Source organism: Dendrobates tinctorius, unplaced genomic scaffold, assembly GCF_039654945.1.
Source record: "Dendrobates tinctorius isolate UK_male_01 unplaced genomic scaffold, ASM3965494v1 ptg000120l, whole genome shotgun sequence".
Taxonomy (NCBI): domain Eukaryota; kingdom Metazoa; phylum Chordata; class Amphibia; order Anura; family Dendrobatidae; genus Dendrobates; species Dendrobates tinctorius.
In genome coordinates, this window is record NW_027361788.1 from 40255973 (window position 1) to 40278034 (window position 22062).

Here is a 22062-nt window from a genome sequence, read left to right on the forward strand (position 1 = left end):
GTCGATCTTCTGTAATGGTGGAGAAGTTGGTTTTGAAGGTGGAGGGCTGGGAAGTCAGGAGGAAGGGCTCTGGGGGTTGTTGACCAAAACTGTCCCTGATGTTATCAATTTTCTGCTTGAAAAATGAGGCAAAGTCTTCAGCTGAGATGAGTGGGGAGGGAGGAGGTGCTGGGGGGCGGAGGAGAGAATTGAAGGTGCTGAATAACTGTTTAGGGTTGTGAGACAGGGAGGATATGAGAGATGAGAAGTAGGTTTGTTTAGCTGTGGCGAGTGTGGTCTTGAAAGTAGTGAGGGACTGTTTGAATGCGATGAAGTGCTCGTTGGAGTGGGATCTTTTCCATCTGCGCTCAGCAGCCCTGGCAGCTCGCCTCAGCTCTTTGGTCAGGCTGGTGTGCCAGGGCTGTCTGTTGATTTTGCGAGTTTTGGTATGTGTAAGTGGGGCAGCGGATTCCAAAGCTACAGCTATTGTGGTGTTATATAGAGCGGCAGCGTCATCCGCATTGTGTAAGGAACTTATATCTGTAAGAGGGAGGAGGGATTCAGAGAATGAGTGTAGGTCAAGGTGTTTAAGATTCCTGCGAGGGTGTGAAAGTTTGTGGGGTGGGGATTGTAGACATGGAGTGAAGAGGGAAGAGAATGTGAGCAGGTTGTGGTCAGAGAGAGGAAGAGGTGAGTTAGAGAGGTTATATCAGAGGTTATAGCAGTAACAAGGATGAAATGTCACAACAGGTTGTGGAAATAGTGCGAGGAGTGGCAGAACGTTTCTTGTTCTCTTGCTGCAGGAACTCGGCAACAAGATCTGAAAGATTCAGTGCAGATCTGCCGTAAGGGTGGATTCCCGTCTCTAGATTTTAGGACCTGTGAAATGGCCTAAACGTCTCTCTGCATCTCCCATGAATTTCAATGAGCAGGGACGCACATAAGCATGGCCGCCTCTCCACTGACATGAATGGACTTGAGAATTGGAGTCAGCCGACCCCAGTTCACCCAATAAGTGAAGGCCCCAGAGGAAGACCCTCGCCGACTGAACGATCATATGGCCATAATGCCGCCATAAAGGAGCTTGAGTCTCCCAGGTAGAATAGATATGCGACATCACTGCTAAATCCACACAATAACATCCCTTTATTAGGGTCCTTAGTGAGTGTACGCAGAACTGGGGTTACAATATTAATATATCCAATATCTTTACTGTATTCTTACCTGCGGTAAGAAACGTGGCTGGTGTTTTCTTGTGTTGATACATATTTCCCTCCTTGATGCATTGAAGAAAATGTTTATTTCCATTTGGTAAAAATAAAAACTATATTTTGACTTAAAGCAAAAGTTTGTTCTGTTCCGACTCTGCTACCGCCATACTGGTCATACCCGGGCAGCGGCTAATGCTATCCTATTACACCGCTCATAGGCTTGGAGCAAACAGGGACTATTAAAGCAAGAGGGCAGTCACCAGCCCCGTGTAGGGCATGGCCCTCAGCTGCTTCCCCTTCACCCTTATAATCTGTGATGCAGAGCACTCGCCTGACATGGGCGCCTAGCTCACACAATGTCTGAACCCCAAAGCATTGTCCATCTCTATACACTAATTGTGGTACCATAGCCGATATTATACCACCGGAGGCGTGGGCATGTTGTGTAGCGGCAGATCCATGGCTGCGGGCTCTGGTTCTGAGGCTGGGGGACTGGCTTTCTTCTGCTGAAGCTTTTCACACAGCTGGGTATAAAGCTCCTTCACTGCTTCTCCACTCTGTAAGGGAAGAAGCAGGCGTGAAGGGGTCGGTTTCTACACTATTTGGAGACGTTTAACATTAATGGACCATATAACCTCCTACTTACTGTTTTGGTAGGTTCCAGGGCTTTCTGTAATGTTTCCAACTTAGAAGGTGCCACTTTGTGGTGGAGGTGAAGCAGCAGGCGAAGGACGTGTCTGTGAATATTTTCCTTTCTGAAATACAATTTTGATATTAACTTTAGTATTCAGATTAGAACAAATAAAAGTTACCATTAACTTTTCAATTTTTTTTTTTTTTTTAACACTTGTTTCCCTTTAGTTGTACATAGCAATTGTGGAAGGTACATGGCACTATTTGTACCAGCAGGTCATGACTGGAGACGTCCTAAAGAGGGAACGTCAGCGGCAACGCACAACCGCCGAGCATAACGGCATCATCTGTGGAATAATTAGGAAACCTTATTTTTGTGTGGAATGATCTGGCCAACATGGTTGTCAGTATTTCACATGGAGCACACAGCACATCAACTGTCTTTGTCGGAGAGGACACAAAGCGGTGTGACCTCTCCAGAAACGCAGCACCATGAGAATACCTGCTCCGTCTGATGGAAAATAGCCCGACCCAAAGTTATCAAGACGCCGGGCAAACATTGACTTTGTTCGAGCCACACGGGAGTAATTTTCCGTCCAGGAGGAAAGTAACGTCATGAGGAGTTTGCCGTGTTGGGTTCACAGGAGGAGGATTATTGACATTTTCAGATCTTACAAGATTATGACTATAACACAATCACAATGTACAACTAGCAGGGGAACGAGGGGTCATGGCTTACTGTTCTCTCCTTACACAGAACCAAACACTTGCATCCCCATAATTACAGCATTGATGGAACATCCTGTTGTACAACATCACATTGAGCCATTCCTCAGTTATTTCTCCTGAAAATGCACAAATGCACTGAAAACTGGGCATGACCAACCCTATTATCAGTCCAATCCCTGCAGACTTTGTAGGGACATACCCTACTTAAATAAAAAAGGAGATTGATAATGCCCAGTTGTCATTTTATACAATTCCAGGCAAACAGAAAGAAGAACAGTACAACATAAGAGTCCTAAGGAAATCTGCTCCAGAATTACAGTGGGTATGGAAAGTATTCAGACCCCTTTAAATTTTTCACTCTTTGTTTCACTGCAGCCATTTGGTAAATTCAAAAAAGTTAATTGTTATCTCATTAATGTAAACTCTGCACCCCATCTTGACTGAACAGAAATGTAGGAATTTTGCAAATTTATTAAAAATGAAAAACTGAAATATCACATGGTCATAAGTATTCAGACCCTTTGCTCAGTATTGAGTAGAAGCACCCTTTTGAGCTAGTACAGCCATGAGTCTTCTTGGGAACGATGCAACAAGTTTTTCACACCTGGATTTGGGGATCCTCTGCCATTCTTCCTTGCAGATCCTCTCCAGTTCCGTCAGGTTGGATGGTGAACGCTGGTGGGCAGCCATTTTCAGGTCTCTCCAGAGATGCTCAGTTGGGTCTAGGTCAGGGCTCTGGCTGGGCCAGTCAAGAATGGTCACAGAGTTGTTCTGAAGCCACTCCTTTGTTATTTTAGCTGTGTGCTTAGTGTCATTGTCTTGTTGGAAGGTAAACCTTCGGCCAAGTCTGAGGTCTAGAGCACTCTGGAAGAGGTTTTCATCCAGGATATCTCTGTACTTGGCCGCATTCATGTTTCCTTTAATTGCAACCAGTCGTCTTTTCCCTGCAGCTGAAAAACACCCCCATAGTATGATGCTGCCACCACGTTTCACTGTTGGGATTGTATTGGGCAGGTGATGAGCATTGCCTGGTTTTCTCCACACATACCACTTACAATTATCACCAAAAAGTTCTATCTTCGTCTCATCAGACCAGAGAATCTTATTTCTCATAGTCTGGGAGTCCTTCATGTGTTTTTTTTAGCAAACTCTATGTGGGCTTTCATATGTCTTGCACTGAGGAGAGGCTTCGTCAGGTCACTCTGCCATAAAGGCCCAACTGATGGAGGGCTGCAGTGATTGCTGACTTTGTGGAACTTTCTCCCATCTCCCTACTGCATCTGTGGAGCTCAGCCACAGTGATCTTGGGGTTCTTCTTTACCTCTCTCACCAAGGCTCTTCTCCCATGATTGCTCAGTATGGATGGACAGCCAGGTCTAGGAAGACTTCTGGTGGTCCCAAACTTCTTCCATTTAAGGATTGTGGAGGCCACTGTGCTCTTAGGAACCTTGAGTACAGCATAAATTCTTTGGTAACCATGGCCAGATGTGTGCCTTGCCACAATTCTATCTCTGAGCTCCTTGGCCAGTTCCTTTGACCTCATGATTCTGATTTGGTCTGAAATGCCTTTACAAACCAAGTCCTATCCGTTTAATTAAACACAGCTGGACTCCAATGAAGGATTATCTCAAGGAGGATCACAAGGAAATGGACAGCATGTGACTGAGTGTCTGAGCAAAGGGTCTAAATACTTATGACCATGTGATATTTCAGTTTTTCTTTTTTAATAAATTTGCAAAAATTTCTACATTTGTTTTTTTTTCAGTCAAGATGGGGTCTGAATACTTTCTGTACCCACTGTATTATTTCACAGATTTCTTCACTGACTCATTGATGTTCTCATCGTCCAGAAGCAGAGTAGTAAAAAGATCTCCTGTCATAAAAGTAAGCAAAAGAGATTTGCTGGACCAACATCACCTGCCCCGAGCGCCACTCTGCATCAGTGACGGCCGGGTTCAGGACTGGGTTCTCAATGATAAGGGGCGCTGCTTACTTGGTGAGGGCCACAAGGAAGAAACCATCAAATATGTGGCTGCAAAAGTCTTCTGAGCCAAACTCCTCAGCCAGCAGCGTCAGGTTACTGGTGAAGAGGTGCAGGAAAATGTCTGTGAATGCAGTGTCATTGTAGGTCTCCTCTGGGAACAACAAAAGATTGTCAGTGCGATGAATTGGGAGCATAGATGGCCCCTTTCATAGTTTCCATCACAAGAAACTTAAAGGGGTTGTCTGGTGCTGCTCACTTTGCATTGGGAGGTGAGCCGCACAGATGATGCAGCGTCTACAGCTTTCAACATGAAGGGAGTGGCAACTGTGAGCACACGGGGCTGTCCACAGCCACTAACCTCTGCATTGGGAGGTGAGCAACACTAATGACTTGTTGGGAGATATATAGATATACATACTGTAAGGTAGCGCTCACTGAGTGTATTGGGGAACACTCACTTGGCTGCAGATAAACCAGGTCCGGCAATCAGGCTTTATAGTCTCACAGTTAGTCCCCCCCAGTCCGGGGTTACCTCTTAGCTGCTTCTCATTCCGGATGTCCTTTCCCTCCTGGGGACTGTCCGAGACACACAGGCCACACACGGTGAGCGGCATCCGCATGTGCGCTCCAGGAAGGCACCACTCCTTCCTGCACCTCGGCCTTCAGGGACCTTCCACACGGACCAATCAGATCCAGGCACTCTCTTATGTCACCTACCCTGGTCACCTTATATGGTCCGTAGCCACGCCCACCGGATCACATGGCTATGACCTCATTGCTGGTCCTATATCAGACACGCATCCATACACACATATACAGGCTTACTATGGGCGTTTTAGACACACGCCCCTGGGGTGGGTTTGTAGGTGACTGGTCCACCCGTCTCACCAGCCACCTGGAAGCTCTCCCTGACACACTCTGTAACAAAAACCTCAGCAGTACCTCTGCTGATTAACACATGTTCAAGCTTCCATCCCAGGGCCACCCACCTTGGGATACATAACGGTCATTTACCATCCTATCTCCATTACCACAATGGATATGCCTGTTTGCATGACCCATACAGCACCCCCTAGCTGTCACAGCGGTCACTGCACCACAATACATACACACACACACTACAGGAACTACTAAGGGAACAGAGCACAATATGGTGTGGGCATATCTCTGCATATGTGCTAAAGACCGCTATCTTCTTCAGATTGCTGTGGAGCCAGGTTATCAGGTTGATTACCATTAATCCGTTGGTACTACCAGGACATCACTACACAGAACCCATCACCATGTTGCTGTAATCCGTTGCATATGGTTTATCAGAAATCTATATTTGTAATATTGTGATTTTGCAAAGCACAAGGCCATAAATGGAAAGAAATGCACTTACTGATGGCGGGCAGCAGGCGGAGTAGCGGGTTCTTATTCCTCTGCTTTGTGATGTGCAGCAGGTAATAGAGTCCTACCTCACAGGCAATTCTGTTCTCCTGCAGAAACCTGAAAGACGGACATTACACAGGTCAGCAAAAAAAAACTAATCAGGATAGATCCATATTAGATATAAGGACACTCTTGGCAACATACTTATACCTAGTGAAGGGTCTTAGGGCAGCCCCTCTGACCCAGCACTAAGAATAACACATCAGTGACATAAGCTGAAAGGGGTTGTCTCATGTTGCCTTCAGGTGTTCACGATTTTTCTACCTCCCATCTTCCTTCTTGATTAACAGTTCTAACCAGCGGCATGGTCACACAGCTGGCCCAAGTTGTGCGCTCTCCGACGCTGCTAGTAGAGGCAGCTTGCCTCTGGTGGGACGGAGGAGCACAGGGGGGACTGAAGGTGGTTGGACACAGTGATCAGGACAGATTCAGAGAAGGTGCGAGTACAAGCTCTCTAGAAAAGAGCCTGTAAGAGCCGTGCTCCGCGCCTAGTACATGGCCACCTCTCAGACTGCAGACAAGGAACGAGCCCAGGAAACAAGCAGCAAACAGTGATATTAAACATCCATCAATTCCGGAGAGCAAAGAGGATTTTTAATAGCAAGTTACTTAGGTTGTAAAAAGACCTAGGTCCATCAATTAACTCTGTCACTAAATTATCTACAACCCACAATGTTACGTGTGCTGAGGAAATCACCCAGCCCCTTATTTAACCCCTTTGAAACCTTCGCCGTACTAGTAATGCTCTGCTGGAGGTGCGTTTGAGGCCAGAGCAGTACTAGTATAGCGGCACAATCACACGGCCTTCACGCTGAGCGCCGCAGCGATCGCGTGCGGGTGTCAACTGCATATGACAGCTTACACCCAGCAGCAACGCCCACGATTGGTGCTAGCACCGATAGTGGGAATTTAACCCCTCTGATGCTGCTATCAGTAGTGACAGCGAAATTGAGAAGCATCACGCAGGGAGGGGGTTCCCTGCGCGCTTCCGTCAACGCATCGCGATGTTCTGATGGTCTCCAATGGAGACCCCCGGCACCAAAATGGCCGCAGGGTCCTGCAAGGAAGGTGGTTTGTGAGAGCCTGCTGTGAGCATTCGTCTGCATGCCTCCTTCCCAGCCTGTCAGATCCTGAGCTTATATTCTGCAGTGAAGTGTCAGATCAGCGATCTGATGTAATATAGTAATGTTCCATCCTGGGACAATGTAAAAAAATAAATAAAATAAACTATAAAGTGTAAAAATATTTTTTTAAAAATCCCTAAATAAAGAAAAAAAAAAATAATATTTTTCCAATACATACATTTATGTAAAAAAACAACAAAAAAAACCAATAAAAGTACACATATTTGGTATCGCCATTTTTATTACGACCCACTCTATAAAACTGTCCTACTAGTTAACCCCTTCAGTGAACACGGTAAAAAAATAAAAAATGATGCAAAAAACAATGCTTTATCATCATACCACCAAGGAAAAAGTGCAATAAAATGCGATTAAAAAGACAGATCTAAATAAACATGGTACCGCTGACAACGTCATCCTGTCCCGCAAAAAAACAAGCCACCACACAGTTCTATCAGCAGAAAAATAAAGTTATAGCTCTTGTCCGTCTTTTTAAGATTGCATAAAAGTGCTGTCGGCCACAGTTTTGTGCACTTCTGAGAAGAGGGATACCGCAGAACAGAGGCCAGACAGTGTCAAGAGTAACTCTGCTGCCTCATTATAGTGAATGGATCCATCGGGGGTTTCATCTGAATCACGTAACTCAGAGATTTAGATGGAAACCAAACGTTATGTAAAATGTTCCCAATAAAAGCTTCCACTCAGTCCACAAAAAAAGCCTCCACTAAGATCTGTCATCTGTTAACAAAAATATTGGGGGCTTCCACATTAGGCTGGTTTCACATTAGCGCTTTTTAAGCGCACGCACGGCCGGGGGTAGCTCCGCCCCCGAGCCGGATCTCTGCCCGGCGTGCCCGCCCCTTGCTTGTAGCGCCGCCTCCTAGCTCACAGCGGCGCCTGCGATCAGCGCACCCTATCTTTAGCATAGGGTGCGCAGATCGTGCGCAGGCCGTGCGCTAGTTGCGCTTTGACCTGCGCTGCGCACTTTTGACGGTGCGCCGTGCGCGCCAAAATCCGAAAAGCTGGATTTTGGCGCGCACGGAGCACCGTCAAAAGTGTGCAGCGCAGGTCAAAGCGCAACTAGCGCACGGCCTGCGCACCCTATGCTAAAGATAGGGTGCGCCGATCGCAGGCGCCGCTGTGCGCTAGGAGGCGGCGCTACAAGCAAGGGGCGGGCACGCCGGGCAGAGAGCCGGCTCGGGGGCGGAGCTACCCCGGCCGTGCGTGCGCTTAAAAAGCGCTAATGTGAAACCAGCCTTATCGGTAGCAAATGGCTCTGGAAAAGCGAAATGGCTCCTCACCCACCAAGTAAAATTCAGCAAATTCTCCGCTTCCAAATCCAAATGCCCCCCCTCCCTCCCTTCTGAGCTCCAGGTGTGCCTAAACCAAATTTAGCGCCCACATGTTTGGCATTTCTGTAGTGATGAGAGCCCACCTAATTTACAGGTGCATGTCTCCAGAAGCATGAGCTGTGCGCAATGTACTGGTCTCTACAAAGGCAGTTTGCATCTTTCACTCAGCAACATCCACTGCTGCCTGTTTCTGGAAAACACCCATGGAGTCAAAATAGTCACTACACCTGTAGATAAATTCCCAAATATGGTCACTTGAGGTGGGGATTCTGTTTTTCTAGCACTTTGGGGCTCTTTATATGGAAATCACAAACTATTCTAGGAAAATCTGTGCTCCAGGAGGCAAATAGCGGTCCGTGTCTCCCGAGTCACTCCGTATGGCAAAGTAGTACTGTAAAACCAAATATGGGGTATTTCGACATTGATCAGAAATTGTGGGACAAGTTTTGCTGCCATTTACCAGAGTGAAAATATAAAACTTGGGGCTAACACACAATCTTGGTGGTAAGAATGTACATTATTTTTTCTTCACTGCCCAATGGTATAAAAGCTTGTGGCACACCTGTGGTGTCAATATAATCACTGCACCCCTAGATGAATTCATTGAGAGGGTTAAAGGGAATCTGTCACCTCTTTTTTCGAATATGAGCTGCCGGCACCGACATCAGGGGCTTATCTACAGCATTCTGTAATGCTGTAGATAAGCTCCCGATGTAACCTGAAAGAAAAAAAGAGTTAGACTATACTCACTTGGGGGTGGGGGCAGGTGCGGTGGGTGTCGCGGTCCGGTCCGGCGCCTCCCATCTTCATACGCTGCCGTCCCCTTCTTTCCTTCCTGTCGTAGCTCCTGCGCAGGCGCACTGCTCTGCCCTGTTGAGGGCAGAGCAGAGTCCTGCAGTGCGCAGGCGCCGGGAGAGGTCCAGCGCCTGCGCACTGCAGTATTTTGCTCTGCCCTCAACAGGGCAGAGCAGTGCGCCTGCGCTGTAGCCGCGACAGGAAGGAAAGAAGAGGACGGCATGGTATGAAGATGGGAGGCGCCGGACCGGACTGCGACACCCATCAGACCGGGAAGCCCCACCCCCCGGTGAGTATAATCTAACTCTTTTTTCTTATATTTCAGGTTGCATCGGGGCTTATCTACAGCATTACAGAATGCTGTAGATAAGTCCCTGATGTCGGTGCCGGCAGTTCATATTTGAAAAAAGGGGTGACAGATTCCCTTTAATTCGTAAAATGGGGTCACTTATGGGGGGGGGGGGGTTCTGATGTTCTGGCACCTCAGGGGCTCTGCCAATGTAACATGGCACACTCAAACCAGTGCAGCAAAACCTGCACTGTAATATGCCGCTACTTCCCTTCTGATCTTTGCACTGTGCCTCAAAAGTAGTTTTGGACCACATATCGATGAACTCAGGAGAAATTGCACAACAAACTTTGGGGTCCATTTTCTCCTTTTGCCCTTGTGAAAATACAAAATTTGTACCTAAAAAAGAATCTTTGTGGGAAAAATGTGATTTTTTTTTATTTTCACGGCTTAACGTTATAAACTTCTGTGAAGCACCTTGGGGTTCAAGGTACTCAATACACATATAGATAAGGTCCCATAGTGGTCTAGTCTCCAAAATGGGGTCACTTGTGGGGGGTTTCCACTGTTTAGACAAATCAGGGGTTCTCCAAACGTGACATGGTGTCTACTAATTATTGCATTCAAAAAGTCAAATGGCACTCCTTCCCTTCCGAGCCCTGCCATGCACCCAAACAGTAGTATTCCCCCACATATGGGGTATCGGCGTACTCAGGAGAAATTGCACAACAAATTGTATGGCACAATTTCTCCTGTTACCCTTGCGAAAGTAAAGAAAAAAAAATTAGGTCTAAAGGAAAATTTTTGTGAAAGAAAAGTAAATGTTCATTTTTTCCTTCTAAATTTCAAAAATTCCTATGAAGCAGCTGAAGGGTTAATAAACTTCTTGATTGTGGTTTTGAGCACCTTGAGGGGTGCAGTTTTTAGAATGGTGTCACTTTTGAGTATTTTCTTTCATATAGACCCCTCAAAATGACTTCAAATGTGATGTGGTCCCTAAATTTGTTGAAAACATTAAAAATCGTTGGTCAACTTTTAACCCTTATAACGCCTTAACAATAAAATATTTTGGTTCCAAAATTGAGCTGATGTAAAGTAGACATGTGGGAAATTCTATTTATTAACTATTTTGTGTGACACCACTCTAAGATTTAAGGGCATAAAAATTAAAAGTTTGAAAATTTAAGAAATGTTCAAAATTTTTGCAAAATTTCCGTTGTTTCACAAATAAATGCAAGTTATATTGAAGAAATTTTACCCCTAACATGAAGTACAATATGTCACAAAAAACAGTCTCAGAATCACCGGGATCCGTTGAAGTGTTCCACAGTTATCACCTCATAAAGGGATAGTGGTCAGAATTGTAAAAATTGACCCGGTCATTAACGTGAAAACAGGCTTTGTCTCAAACGGGATGAAAAGCTGTTTATAGCGTCTGCCCTTACTAAATTATGAAGTTCTGATGAGATGTCCCCTTTAACCCTGCACCTGACTCACTTGGTGAAGACATCCGGCAGGGTATTGGGGTACGTGACCGGCACCTTCTCTTCTGTGGGTAACTTGTGCTCTACATTGAACGTGTAGTCATCTACTACTAAGGACATCAGGAGAGGCAAGAATCGGGTGATCACCTCCGAGTCCTGGAGAAAGGAAGAATAAACAATTAAGGAGAAGAGGAAGAATGGGAGAAATTATTATTTAGCCACAATCCGCCTCTTCATTTTGTGCAACCTACTGAAGTCTTGGTTGGGGAAATTAGGAAAGACTTCACTTTTGGCCAAGTTCTTCCCACTATATATTGGACATTATATTGGGGTCTTTACTTGCCCCTTTTGACAGCCTGAAGAAGGCTAATGCTACTGATGAGTTATTGCCCACTCTCATGCATGCTCTTTGCTCTGACTTACCAGCTTAGGTTCCTTGAACACCTGACTGTCTATCATGTCCCAGGCTCCGTGTCCCAAGGAAAGCATCCGAAGCAGCAAATGCAATTCGTGGTTGTCCTGCAAAGCAAAACCAATGCAGACATGACACAGAAATAACATCAACTTAGAATAAACCTTATCACCATCCAAGGCAACAATGGGGACACCTGCTGGCCATAGAAAATTACTGCACAACACACAGGATGAAAATTCATTACAATGATAAAATGTATGACACAGATAAGTACATCTGTTAATCTCCTGCTTCAGATGACTCACATGTTTAGCAAGAAGCCAGGACACTGCACAAATTCTGACCCGGCTGCATTAAACAGCGCTAATCATGTCTAAGGGCAATGAACAGGGAAAACAAATTCTTATGCGTTATCCTAGACAGCCCCCGATGAGGGGTAATGTACGTCACTCACCCTCGGGAGGGATTCTTGGCTGATCAGCTCTTGTAGGTTCCGGATGGTGCTCAGTGCTAAAGTGTTGATGGCGAATGGGTCGCACAGGATCATGGACAAATCCCTGTCATATACAGAAGAGAGAAGGGCGATGACACAACGTCAGCAGCACTGGGACTGTGGTCAATGATTGTACGTTGTGCTGTCCTCACCCCAGAACCTGCTCTTGACCCTTCTTCACTCCATCAAGAAATCCCTGTAATTCCCGGGCTCTCTTTGCATCCACGAACTTTTCTCGGATGCAGGCGTCCAGGCACCAGGTGAACTGCCCCAAATAATAAGGAACACATCAAATACTGCTCCTCAGGAGCTTTCCGCTCTTTCAGGCTCATTTCCCTTAGTCTATAAACATTAAGCAGCTCACAGATATTCAGTAGTGTCCATGACTGACACCACTTGTAATTCTTCATTTGAGAAAGCAAAGCTTCAGTATAAAGCATGGTGGTTGAGCCATAGTATCGCTTTTATTAAACCATCTGTATTTGCTGTAACGGAAATTATGTCAACATGAACTGACTTCCTGCTGAGCACAGCTGAACACACAGAGCTGCAGTGTAAAGCATGTGGGGAAAGGAAAATTTTCAAACGCCCTTTATAGCATTTTTTAGTATAGATAACAGGGCTGTGGAGTCGGTAAGCCAAACCTGCGACTCCGACTCCTCAATTTCCCTTACACCGACTCCGACTCCAACTCCGACTCCACGACTCCGACTCCCACACATATTGCTTATATTTAAGTGAAAAATTTATTGTAGTACAATGTGAACCTCAGACATTTAATCATTTTTATGATCCAATAATCAAGATATTTAGATAGAACAGAATATATATTGGTGTACTACCCGGTTTTCATTCTTTTTGGTACAGATACGATATGGATAGACAGATATGGATAAATGGATATATAGATAGAGCAGATTTCTAATCTGCTTTTGCTATTGAAAACATTATCTATGAGCTCAAAAACCTTTCAGGTGATGCAGTTTTTTAAAAAGATGATCAGCTTTTGCAGCTGAAAAACGTATCCTCAAAAAACAATGGAAAAACGCTGTGTGTGAATGTAGCCTTAGATCAGGAATAGAACAGCCATTTATAGGACATTTCATAACTTTCCCAAACTCCTATGAAAAAATATTCAGCACATCCTGCATTGAACTACTGTACCCAATTTATTATATATTTTAGGAGTCGGAGTCGGTCCATTTTATACCGACTCCAACTCCGACTCCGACTCCACCAAAATGAGCACCGACTCCGACTCCACGACTCCGACTCCACAGCCCTGATAGATAATTTCACGCTATTGGTCATAGCTGACACTGAAGACAAGAAACAGCCAATGAACAGACTGGAGAACCATAATCTTGATTACGGCATCTGGATGAGACGAGTTATAGGATGTGAGGGTCATGGGGTGCTGACATTCAGGATCCATTACCTCTATAGAGGTTTCTTATAGGGGTTGACCAGGAATTGGCTATTTTCGGATAAGTCAGTAATATTTAAATACTCTAACTCAGCTTCAATTCACATCAATAGGATGAGGTGCAGTACCCGCTACACGCACGGCGTCCGGAGCCGGGCCACATAGGCTCCATGTACTGTTAACAATTAGCCACTGCCAGGGCTGCAAAGGGCTCAATAGTTATTGAGAGGGGGAAGGGGTCGGGTGACAGATATTGATGAACAAGCCCTGTAAACTGCTGTTACTTTATAAAACAAGGTGACAGAAAGGACATATAAAATACTGCGGAGCTCAGGTACCTTGTGACAGGGATCGACTGAGCAGATCTCACTGACATCCAGGTCGTGCAACGACATGAGGAGCTCAGCCCGCAGGGTGCAGTAGTGAATGTTTCGAGTCCTTAAGAAAAGAGTGCGCAGAAACTGCAGGACCATGTCATACAGCTTCACATTCTTCCCAATCATCTGAGTCAGTTTATGAACCACCTAATGGCGGAGAGGAAGGAAAACATTAGGAGAGGGATTCTACTGCAAAATATAAGATTTGGGTGAGTCGGAAACCCAGCACATACGCCAAATTAACTCTGCAGACCACTGAACCACTGTGCTGCCCATGACGTCACAGCAAGGCATAACAGAAGGGCAACCAAAATCCATGGGTTGTCTGCGTAATGCAGGACAGGGAACAGGGAGGGTCCTCCAGAGATGGAAACGCTCTTAGTAACTCCCTCAACTATGATGAGGATCTGGAACTACAGGACCCACCTCTAAAAGTCAGCACAAAAACAGGTTTTCTAAACTGGATAATCACTTTAGAAAAGTCAAATACAGTGCCTTGCGAAAGTATTTGGCCCCCTGGAACTTTTCAACCTTTTCACACATATCATGCTTCAAACATAGAGATGCCAAACGTAATTTTTTTGGTGAAGAATCAACAGGTGGGACACAATTGTGAAGATGAACGAAATGTATTGGTTATTTTAAATTTTTGTGGAAATTCAAAAACTGAGAAGTGGGGCGTGCAATATTATTTATTCGACCCCTTTAACTTAACACTTTGTTGCGCCACCTTTTGCTGCGATTACAGCTGCAAGTCTCTTGGGGTATGTCTCTATCAGTTTTGTACCTCGAGTGACAGAAATTCTTGCCCATTCTTCCTTGGCAAACAGCTCGATCTCAGTGAGGTTTGATGGAGATAGTTTGTGAACAGCAGTTTTCAGCTCTTTCCACAGATTCTCGATTGGATTCAGGTCTGGACTTTGACTTGGCCATTCTAGCACCTGGATGTGTTTATTTGTGAACCATTCCATTGTAGATTTTGCTTCATGTTTGGGATCATTATCTTGTTGGAAGACAAATCTCTGTCCCAGTCTCAGGTCTTTTGCAGACTCCAACAGGTTTTCTTCAAGAATGGTCCTGTATTTGGCTCCATCCATCTTCCTTCCCATCAATTTTAACCATCTTCCCTGTCCCTGCTGAAGAAAAGCAGGCCCAAACCATGATGCTGCCACCATCATGTTTGACAGTGGGGATGATGTGTTCAGGTGATGAGCTGTGTTGCCTTTACTCCAAACATATCGTTTGGCATTGTTGCCAAAAAGTTCGATTTTGGTTTCATCTGACCAGAGCATCTTCTTCACATGTTTGGTGTGTCTCCCAGGAGGCTTGCTGCAAACTTTAAACGACACTTTTTATGGATATCTTTGAGAAACGGCATTCTTCTTGCCGCTCTTCCATAATGGCCAGATTTGTGCAGTGTACGACTGATTGTTGTCCTATGGACAAACTGGCCCACCTCAGCTGTAGATCTCTGCAGTTCATCCAGAGTGATCATGGGCCTCTTGGCTGCATCTCTGATCAGTCTTCTCCTTGTTTGAGATGAAAGTTTAGAGGGACAGCCGGGTCTTGGTAGATTTGCAGTGGCAATATACTCCTTCCATTTCAATATGATCGCTTGCACAGTGCTCCTTGGGATGTTTAAAGTTTTGGAAATCATTTTGTATCCAAATCCGGCTTTAAACTTCTCCACAACAGTATCACGGACCTGCCTGTTGTGTTCCTTGGTCTTCATGATGCTCTCTGTGCTTCAAACAGAACCCTGAGACTATCACAGAGCAGGTGCATTTATACGGAAACTTGAGTACACACAGGTGGATTATATTAATCATCATTAGTCATTTTGGACAACATTGCACCATTCAGAGATCCACAATGAACTTCTGGAGTGAGTTTGCTGAACTGAAAGTAAAGGGGCAGAATAATATTGCACGCCCCACTTTTCAGTTTTTGAATTTCCACAAAAATTTAAAATAACCAATAAATTTCGTTCAACTTCACAATTGTGACCCACTTGTTGTTGATTCTTCACCCAAAATTTACATTTGGTATCTTTATGTTTGAAGCATGATATGTGGGAAAAGGTTAAAAAGTCCCAAGGGGCTGAATACTTTCGCAAGGCACTGTAGTGTACAATAAAAACTGTATTATTATCTTCCCAAAATCTAATCATTTTAACAAGCTCAGAGCTTGAGGCTGCACCAGTGAGAGGTTCTGAGGACCACAGGCATCGGGGAGAAGAGCAGTCAAACACCATAAGGAATACCATCAAAGTCCACAAATATAAACACAACCTGCAACACACAACCCAGGAAAGATGCAGATGGTGATCTGGATCCATGTGCTGCTCTCTAATGCTGCCATTGCCAATATGTTTTTCAAAAGGAGAGAGCAGAATTTTCAAAAGGCGACAACCACAACTGCTACTTACAGCTGTTACAGTGGTCACATAGGTTGTCACACGGCTTAAAGCAAAACCTGATTAAAATAAATATAAAATTATATTCCTAGACTGGGGCTCTCACCTCCCCCTGCCGCCTTGTCTTCGGGGAGAGGCTGAAAAAGTTGTGCAAGACGGAGAGGTCGCTGCTGAGCAGTATGTTCTCCTTCTCCAGGATGTACTGCTTCAGCAGAGGCGATACCTCGTCACCGAACAGAGCCTGGTTATCCTGCCAGATCTGTCGCTTCACCTCCACGGCACAGGCTTTATACAGAGCCTTGTCTGCCATCACCAGCTTCAGCTTCTTCTCCGGCACCTGATGTACAAATCAGGAGTTGGTAAACAGGTCAGGAGAAGTCATCAGACCGTCTGCAAAACCTATTTACACCGCGGTTACGTCACCTTGGGCAGGTGCTTCATTACACACATGACCACAGGCTGGATGGATGGCATCTTCACCAATGGGAACGACTTCTCCAGCAGCTCCTCCAATTTACTGTACCTTTACAATAAACATGAAATAATCATTACTAATAAATTCCAATACACCAGTGGGCTTCTTAGTCAATTCTAGGGTGAAGGTCTCTTTAAATACTAAAAACATTTTGCTGTGTGTGGTCTCAATGCGTCTGCTCCTTAGAGAGAAGGATACAGACCAATGCAGTCCCCCTTACAGCCTGACACAAATATGCAGGAACACAAGACTCACAGGAGCTGCAGTGAGCAGCATGTGGCAAGTAGACATTATTGGTGATCTAGAAATAACCCGCAGCATCACAGACCTGTTCCCATCTTTCCCTTCGGATGCGATGGTGGACACTCTCTCCAGTAACTTCTCCCTTAGTTCATCGAATACAGTCTGGTGGAACTCGAGCCGGGGGATGCTGTGAAGATCCAGGAACGGGAGCGCTGACTGCAGCGACGGCAACAGAACACCGTTTTCTGTCTGAAGGGATAAAGCATGACCAGATTAACTGACAAATATCATCCGAGAGGACATGACAGACATCTAAAGGGCAGAATATACGACATGAGGATCGGGTGCGGGGGACGGCAGGATCAGCACAGGGGGCAGGCTGGCCAGCAGGAGGTTCGGCACGGGGGGGGGGGGGGGGGCGAAGAGGGCAGGCGGATCAGCAGGAGGATCGGCCCGGGGGGGCAGGCGGATCAGCAGGAGGATCGGTACGGGGGGGCAGGCGGATCAGCAGGAGGATCGGCACGGGGGGGGGCAGGCGGATCAGCAGGAGGATCGGCACGGGGGGGGGCAGGCGGATCAGCAGGAGGATCGGCACGGGGGGGGGCAGGCGGATCAGCAGGAGGATCGGCACGGGGGGGCAGGCGGATCAGCAGGAGGATCGGCACGGGGGGGGGCAGGCGGATCAGCAGGAGGATCGGCACGGGGGGGGGCAGGCGGATCAGCAGGAGGATCGGCACGGGGGGGCAGGCGGATCAGCAGGAGGATCGGCACGGGGGGGGCAGGCGGATCAGCAGGAGGATCGGCACGGGGGGGGGGCAGGCGGATCAGCAGGAGGATCGGCACGGGGGGGGGGCAGGCGGATCAGCAGGAGGATCGGCACGGGGGGGCAGGCGGATCAGCAGGAGGATCGGCACGGGGGGGGGCAGGCGGATCAGCAGGAGGATCGGCACGGGGGGGGCAGGCGGATCAGCAGGAGGATCGGCACGGGGGGGGGCAGGCGGATCAGCAGGAGGATCGGCACGGGGGGGCAGGCGGATCAGCAGGAGGATCGGCACGGGGGGGCAGGCGGATCAGCAGGAGGATCGGCACGGGGGGGCAGGCGGATCAGCAGGAGGATCGGCACGGGGGGGCAGGCGGATCAGCAGGAGGATCGGCACGGGGGGGCAGGCGGATCAGCAGGAGGATCGGCACGGGGGGGCAGGCGGATCAGCAGGAGGATCGGCACGGGGGGGCAGGCGGATCAGCAGGAGGATCGGCACGGGGGGGCAGGCGGATCAGCAGGAGGATCGGCACGGGGGGGCAGGCGGATCAGCAGGAGGATCGGCACGGGGGGGCAGGCGGATCAGCAGGAGGATCGGCACGGGGGGGCAGGCGGATCAGCAGGAGGATCGGCACGGGGGGGCAGGCGGATCAGCAGGAGGATCGGCACGGGGGGGCAGGCGGATCAGCAGGAGGATCGGCACGGGGGGGCAGGCGGATCAGCAGGAGGATCGGCACGGGGGGGCAGGCGGATCAGCAGGAGGATCGGCACGGGGGGGCAGGCGGATCAGCAGGAGGATCGGCACGGGGGGGCAGGCGGATCAGCAGGAGGATCGGCACGGGGGGGGCAGGCGGATCAGCACCGGGGGCAGGCGGATCAGCAGGAGGATCGGCACGGGGGGGCAGGCGGATCAGCAGGAGGATCGGCACGGGGGGGCAGGCGGATCAGCAGGAGGATCGGCACGGGGGGGGCAGGCGGATCAGCAGGAGGATCGGCACGGGGGGCAGGCGGATCAGCAGGAGGATCGGCACGGGGGGCAGGCGGATCAGCAGGAGGATCGGCACGGGGGCAGGCGGATCAGCAGGAGGATCGGCACGGGGGGGCAGGCGGATCAGCACGGGGGGGCAGGCGGATAAGCAGGAGGATCGGCATGGGGGGGCAGGCGGATAAGCAGGAGGATCGGCACGGGGGGGCAGGCGGATAAGCAGGAGGATCGGCACGGGGGGGCAGGCGGATAAGCAGGAGGATCGGCACGGGGGGGCAGGCGGATAAGCAGGAGGATCGGCACGGGGGGCAGGCGGATCAGCAGGAGGATCGACACGGGGGGCAGGCGGATCGGCACGGGGGGCAGGCGGATCGGCATGAGGGGGTGCAGGGGGATAGGCAAGGGCGGTCAGGACCTGGTCTATAGCTTTCAGGGGCGCCGTGCAGTTGGTCAGTGCTTCCTTCAGATACTTCCCATTGCCGATCTCGAGCCCCTGCTGCCCTGCGAACATCCCGAGGCAGGCGCATCACCAGGAGGATCGGCACGGGGGGGGGGGGGTAGGCGGATCAGCAGGAGGATTGGCAAGGAGGCAGGCAGATCATCACGGGGGGGCTAGCGGTTCGGTGCAGGCGGATCTGTACGGGTGGGGGGTGCAGGGGAGGTCAGGACCTCAAACTGCTCTATAGCTTTCAGAGGCTCCATGCAGTTGGTCAGTGTTTCCATCAGATCCTCCCCATTGAAGATCTCGAGCCCCTTCAGCGCTGCAAACATCCTGAGCGCAGGCGGATCGGCATGGGGGCAAGCGGATCAGCAGTAGGATCGGCACGGGGGGGGGGGAGCAGGCGGATCAGCAGGAGGATCGGCACGGGGGCAGGCGGATCAACATGGGGGGCAGGCGGATCAGCAGGAGGATTGGCACGGGGGGCAGGCGGATCAGCAGGAGGATCGGCACGGGGGGCAGGCGGATCAGTAGGAGGATCGACACGAGGGCAGGCGGATCAGAAGGAGGATCGGCACGGGGGCAGGCGGATCAGAAGGAGGATCGGCACGGGGGGCAGGCGGTTTGGCGCAGGCGGATAGGCACGGGCGGTCAGGACCTGGAACTGCTCTATAGCTTTCAGGGGTTCCGTGCAGTTGGTCAGTGTTTCCTTCAGATCCTCCCCATTGACGATCTCGAGCCCCTGCAGCCCTGCCAACATCCTGAGCGCAGGCGGATCGGCACGGGGGCAAGCGGATCAGCAGGAGGATCGGCACGGGGGGCAGGCGGATCAGGAGGATCGGCACAGGGGGCAGGCGGATCAGGAGGAGGATCGGTACAGGGGCAGGCGGATCAACATGGGGGGGGCAGGCGGATCAGCAGGAGGATCGGCACTGGGGCAGGCGAATCAGCACGGGGTGCAGGCGGATCAGAAGGAGGATTAGCACGGGGGCAGGCGGTTTGGCGCAGGCGGATCGGCACGGGGGGTGCATGCAGATCGGCACGGGCGGTCAGGACCTGGAACTGCTCTATAGCTTTCAGGGGTTCCGTGCAGTTGGTCAGTGTTTCCTTCAGATCCTCCCCATTGGCGATCTCGAGCCCCTGGAGCCCTGCGAACATCCTGAGCGCTGCTCTCTTCTCCACACTGCAGGGCACAGACTGGTCAGGGCCGGGGCCCCGCTCCGGAGCGCCCTAACTGCTGTACACAAACCGTCCCGGCCTCTGCAATCAAAACCAGGACACTTCCGCTTCAGACTCAGCCACTAGACGTCACTTCCTGTCCAGCAATAACTATCATCCTCCCGGAAATAATGTTCCCTTCCTTCGAGTTCCGGATGTCTTTTGAGTCCAGTAAATCTCCAGCTATTGTGAAACTACAACTCCCAGCAGAAAGCTCGGAGGATGAGAGGTTCACAGCAGATGGAAAGAGGGAGACTGCAGTGTATACCGTCAGGCTGTGAGGCGCTCTGTGCTGTCACCTCCATTTCCATAACTGTGGCTGCATTTTTTAGTAAAATTCATGTTCAGTTCTTCACCATTTTCAACAACTCTGATTTCTGTCAGAGAATAGAAAACTTTGAAACCGGAGGTTTACAAGAATCGTCCCCAGCATAGAAAACAGTCCCATATGAGGAGAATGCAGCATCAGGCTGTGTCTGGATGATAGGAGGGTGTCACTATTATATTCAGCTACACCAATGATTAGGACGACCCCCTTACTAAGGAATTTCTGTAATTGGGATAATTGGTTCTCTTAATGTAAAAGTAAAATTTCCCTAATTTATGTAAGGTGGGCTGCAGCTGTGCGCGTGCAGAGGTGGTGGGCACACGAGGGTTATAGGGCATGAGGAAGAAGACGTCAGTATCATAAATGTGTAAGGAGGAGGATGGGATCTCTAGGGCCACCTATTAGAAGTAACAATCCTAAAAGTCAATATTGACCCATTAATGAACCTTTCCACATGACTGAGGATAAAAATTCAAACCGGACTCTCCTTTTCAAAGCACATGTTTCATGGTGTTTGGCCCTCATCAGTGCAAAGCAGAAGAACTGTTTGGCTGGGTGAGAGGCCTCTGACAGGGGCTTTAAGGGGAATGTTTCTCCTTGTAGAGATTGCCAAGCTTGTCAGAGGCCTCTTCCCCAGTCAAATCAGCACGTCTCCTGGTTTGCACTGAGGAGGGGCAACACCCCGAAACACACGTCCGCAAATGGAGTATCTGATTTGGCTTTTTATCCTAAGTCATGCAGCAAGGCTTGTTAAAGAGTCAATATTGACTTGTAGAATAGGTGGCACAAGAGTTCTTGTCCTTATTCTTTCTGAAGGGGTGATATGCGCATTTAAATTCCCAGAGGAGCATTGCATGGCCTATAAGTTTCCTTACTTTGGGATGGCACTCTCCACAAGGCCCCTTATTATAAATGTCAGTTGTTGGATGGGGCCCATTTACTGATTTTGCATTGGGGCCCAGGAGATTCAAGTCCATCCCCAAGCAGGAACAATCCAAAGGAAAGGTAAATGGCCAGAAGGCGCCTTCATTAGGATTGGGAGCAGCCATTATGTTATTTAACCATATTTGATTATCCTTTAATATGTGCCCTATCATTTTCTTGAGTTTCGAGAAATTAAGACGTTATGTCCAGGGAAGCAGATCTACCTCCCGAGCATCATTGTCTTCTCAGCCACCTGCCAAGAACACCCACAGAGGATATTTGGCACCCCTGAGGGTTCAATCGCCACAGAGGTACTGCACCTCCTCCTGAGGTGTACTATCGCACTCTCCAGGTGAGATGGAACACCTGACCAGCCTCCAACACCTGCATCCCACACAACATAGTAGTGTAGCAAAGCACCTTTGGTGGCTCCCTGCTTGGAACACGAAGAGTGCTGGGAGGTGGGTGGAGCTTAGACTGCACAAGAGAGAGGAGAATATTAGGAAAAGGTCAGTCTGGGAGAGAAGATCCCCTGAGAGGGATGGAGTG

The 22062-nt window shown here is 48.8% G+C and overlaps 1 protein-coding gene across 2 annotated transcripts; it reads right to left on the reverse strand.

Moving 5' to 3' along the window:
- Positions 1-1106: 1106 nt before the first annotated feature.
- LOC141046648 (negative elongation factor B-like) lies at positions 1107-20375 on the reverse strand. 2 transcript variants are annotated; one of them, XM_073541197.1, is made up of 13 exons: positions 20100-20375; positions 16945-17108; positions 16565-16664; positions 16248-16478; positions 13687-13872; positions 12075-12187; positions 11884-11986; positions 11438-11533; positions 11028-11170; positions 5921-6027; positions 4546-4687; positions 1837-1945; positions 1107-1747 (listed from the first exon to the last, which is right to left on the reverse strand). In XM_073541197.1, the coding sequence occupies exons 1-13, from the start codon at positions 20199-20201 to the stop codon at positions 1607-1609; spliced, it is 1737 nt and encodes a 578-aa protein (XP_073397298.1). In that variant the 5' UTR covers positions 20202-20375; the 3' UTR covers positions 1107-1606. The 2 variants fall into 2 exon arrangements, with proteins under 2 accessions (XP_073397298.1, XP_073397297.1); XM_073541196.1 differs by lacking the exon at positions 20100-20375 and adding an exon at positions 19702-19870.
- Between the last annotated feature and the right edge of the window lie 1687 nt (positions 20376-22062).